Raw genomic sequence first — 1729 nt, forward strand, 5'->3', positions numbered from 1 at the left:
CCCTGCATACATGTATGCGTTGCGTATGTGGTTATACACCATAGATAGTGTTTGGTACTATCACTCACGTAGATATACGAAACCGAGCGTATAATAACAGAACCGAGTTGGTTTATAGTTAGTGTTAGGGTTAGGGCTGGGGTTAGAGAGTAGGCGTGGTTAGGGAGTAGGCGCCTCCCTAGACTAGCATTATATTACATTTATGTAATACAACATGAACAGCGCATGCGCAGCAACTGCTCGGACGAATAGCGCATACGAACAGGTGTCCGATGCTCGGACGAATATCCACGTCCATACAGCAGAGTATCCACTTCCGCTATTTTACCGTACAGTACTATGGTACTGATTGGCTAGTATATTTATGTATGTGTTTATAATATATGTATGTTAGTATATTATGAATGTGTTCAAAAGGTTTCGTATTGGAAACGTGATTCCGGAAAATAGCTTAGAAGTTAGATCATCTAGATTTAGATGATCAACCGGGGCTACAAACGTGTAGAAATAAATTGGATTTGGATTAGATTATGCAAGTTTCTGCTTTCGGGTATGCAAATAAAAAGCCATGAATCCTATATTTTAGAATTTTTAGTGTAAAACAAAGTACACGTCTATTATTAATATCAAACTTACCTCTCTTGTTTTTAGTTCCATTCTTTCTCGCTATATTTATTTCTTGTGTGATCTTCTTTTCCAAGTAGTCAGACTTCTTAACTAACATATCTTCGGTCTCTCTTAATTTCTGAATCGCTTGCTGTGGACTAGGTGTTTCATCTTTCTTGCCACTAGTCCCAAACATTTTCCCTAAAAAACTCATTGTCACTGAAAGAAATAATTGTTACTAGTATAATATACTAAATTTAACCAAGATGCAGTTATGTACATACACTTATGTCCTCTTCTGTTGTCGCGTTGTGTAGAAAACGCGAAACATAAACTTCACTATTTATATTTAAAAAAACAATTACTTTGTGTTTAATGCAGTAACTGAGGTTGAATATTACAAAACATTTTATTTACACAGAAACGTATTATTAATGAAGTTAATTTTACTGCTTTGTAATTATCAGAGTATATTTATTAGAAATGTGTAACGGATGTACCCAGTTAGTACGACGACCTTATAAAGATTAGCGAAAATGGCGTCTGGTGCGTTGTTTGGGAGTTCGGCTTCCCGTTCTCAAAGCAAGAATCTAGTGGAATTCCGAGCTGGAAAAATGTCCCAAAAGGGAAAAATGGTCCATCCAGACAAAAGAAAAGGGTCAGTGTACGTTTACCAATCGGACGACTCACTTATCCACTTTTGTTGGAAGGATAGGACAACTGGCATCGTAGAAGATGTAAGTTCATGACTCATCAGCAAATTGATTCACTAACCCGTGCATGAACACTAGGAATGAGTCACTAATGACACTTTCCAGTTAGGGAGGGGCTAGCTCTAATAGTAGTAGTAGTATTACTATAACACTCACTGTCTCGAACACCACTGCGCACGCAGGACCAAAACACTTCATCGTCCAATCGCCGTTAGGAAGAATATACCCCGGTAATCACAGCCACGCAGGAACTTCAACTTGGAACGTTTAAAAGTCTCACTGTTTATGTATTCTTTATTGACTAATAATAGTAATACTGTAATAGTAATAGTGGTTCAAGGATAGAGAACATGTAGCCCATTCAAACCTATGGCATTTTCTTAAATGTGGGGGTAGCCCCTTTAAACTCA

General features: G+C 37.6%; 2 protein-coding genes across 7 annotated transcripts in view; one reads left to right on the top strand and one right to left on the bottom strand.

The window, feature by feature from the left end:
- The window catches only part of LOC106820942 (charged multivesicular body protein 4b-like), a 61325-nt gene that overhangs the window by 54444 nt on the left and 5152 nt on the right, over positions 1–1729 (bottom strand). For 3 of the 5 annotated variants that reach the window (XM_014825552.1, XM_014825553.1, XM_014825551.1), the window contains exon 2: positions 637–825. In XM_014825552.1, coding sequence (XP_014681038.1) covers positions 637–825 — 189 coding nt within the window. Of the gene's footprint in view, positions 1–636; positions 826–1106; positions 1165–1475; positions 1499–1729 lie in introns of those variants that run through there. The other 2 variants (XM_014825554.1, XM_014825555.1) reach the window with 2 other exon arrangements.
- LOC106820941 (proteasomal ubiquitin receptor ADRM1-like) overlaps positions 1129–1729 on the top strand; it is a 9831-nt gene continuing 9230 nt past the window's right edge. For both annotated transcript variants that reach the window (XM_014825548.1, XM_014825550.1), the window contains exon 1: positions 1129–1343. In XM_014825548.1, coding sequence (XP_014681034.1) covers positions 1143–1343 — 201 coding nt within the window. In that variant the 5' untranslated portion in view covers positions 1129–1142. The remainder of the gene's footprint in view (positions 1344–1729) is intronic.

Source organism: Priapulus caudatus, unplaced genomic scaffold (assembly GCF_000485595.1).
Source record: "Priapulus caudatus unplaced genomic scaffold, Priapulus_caudatus-5.0.1 Scaffold53, whole genome shotgun sequence".
Classification (NCBI taxonomy): Eukaryota; Metazoa; Priapulida; class Priapulimorpha; order Priapulimorphida; family Priapulidae; genus Priapulus; species Priapulus caudatus.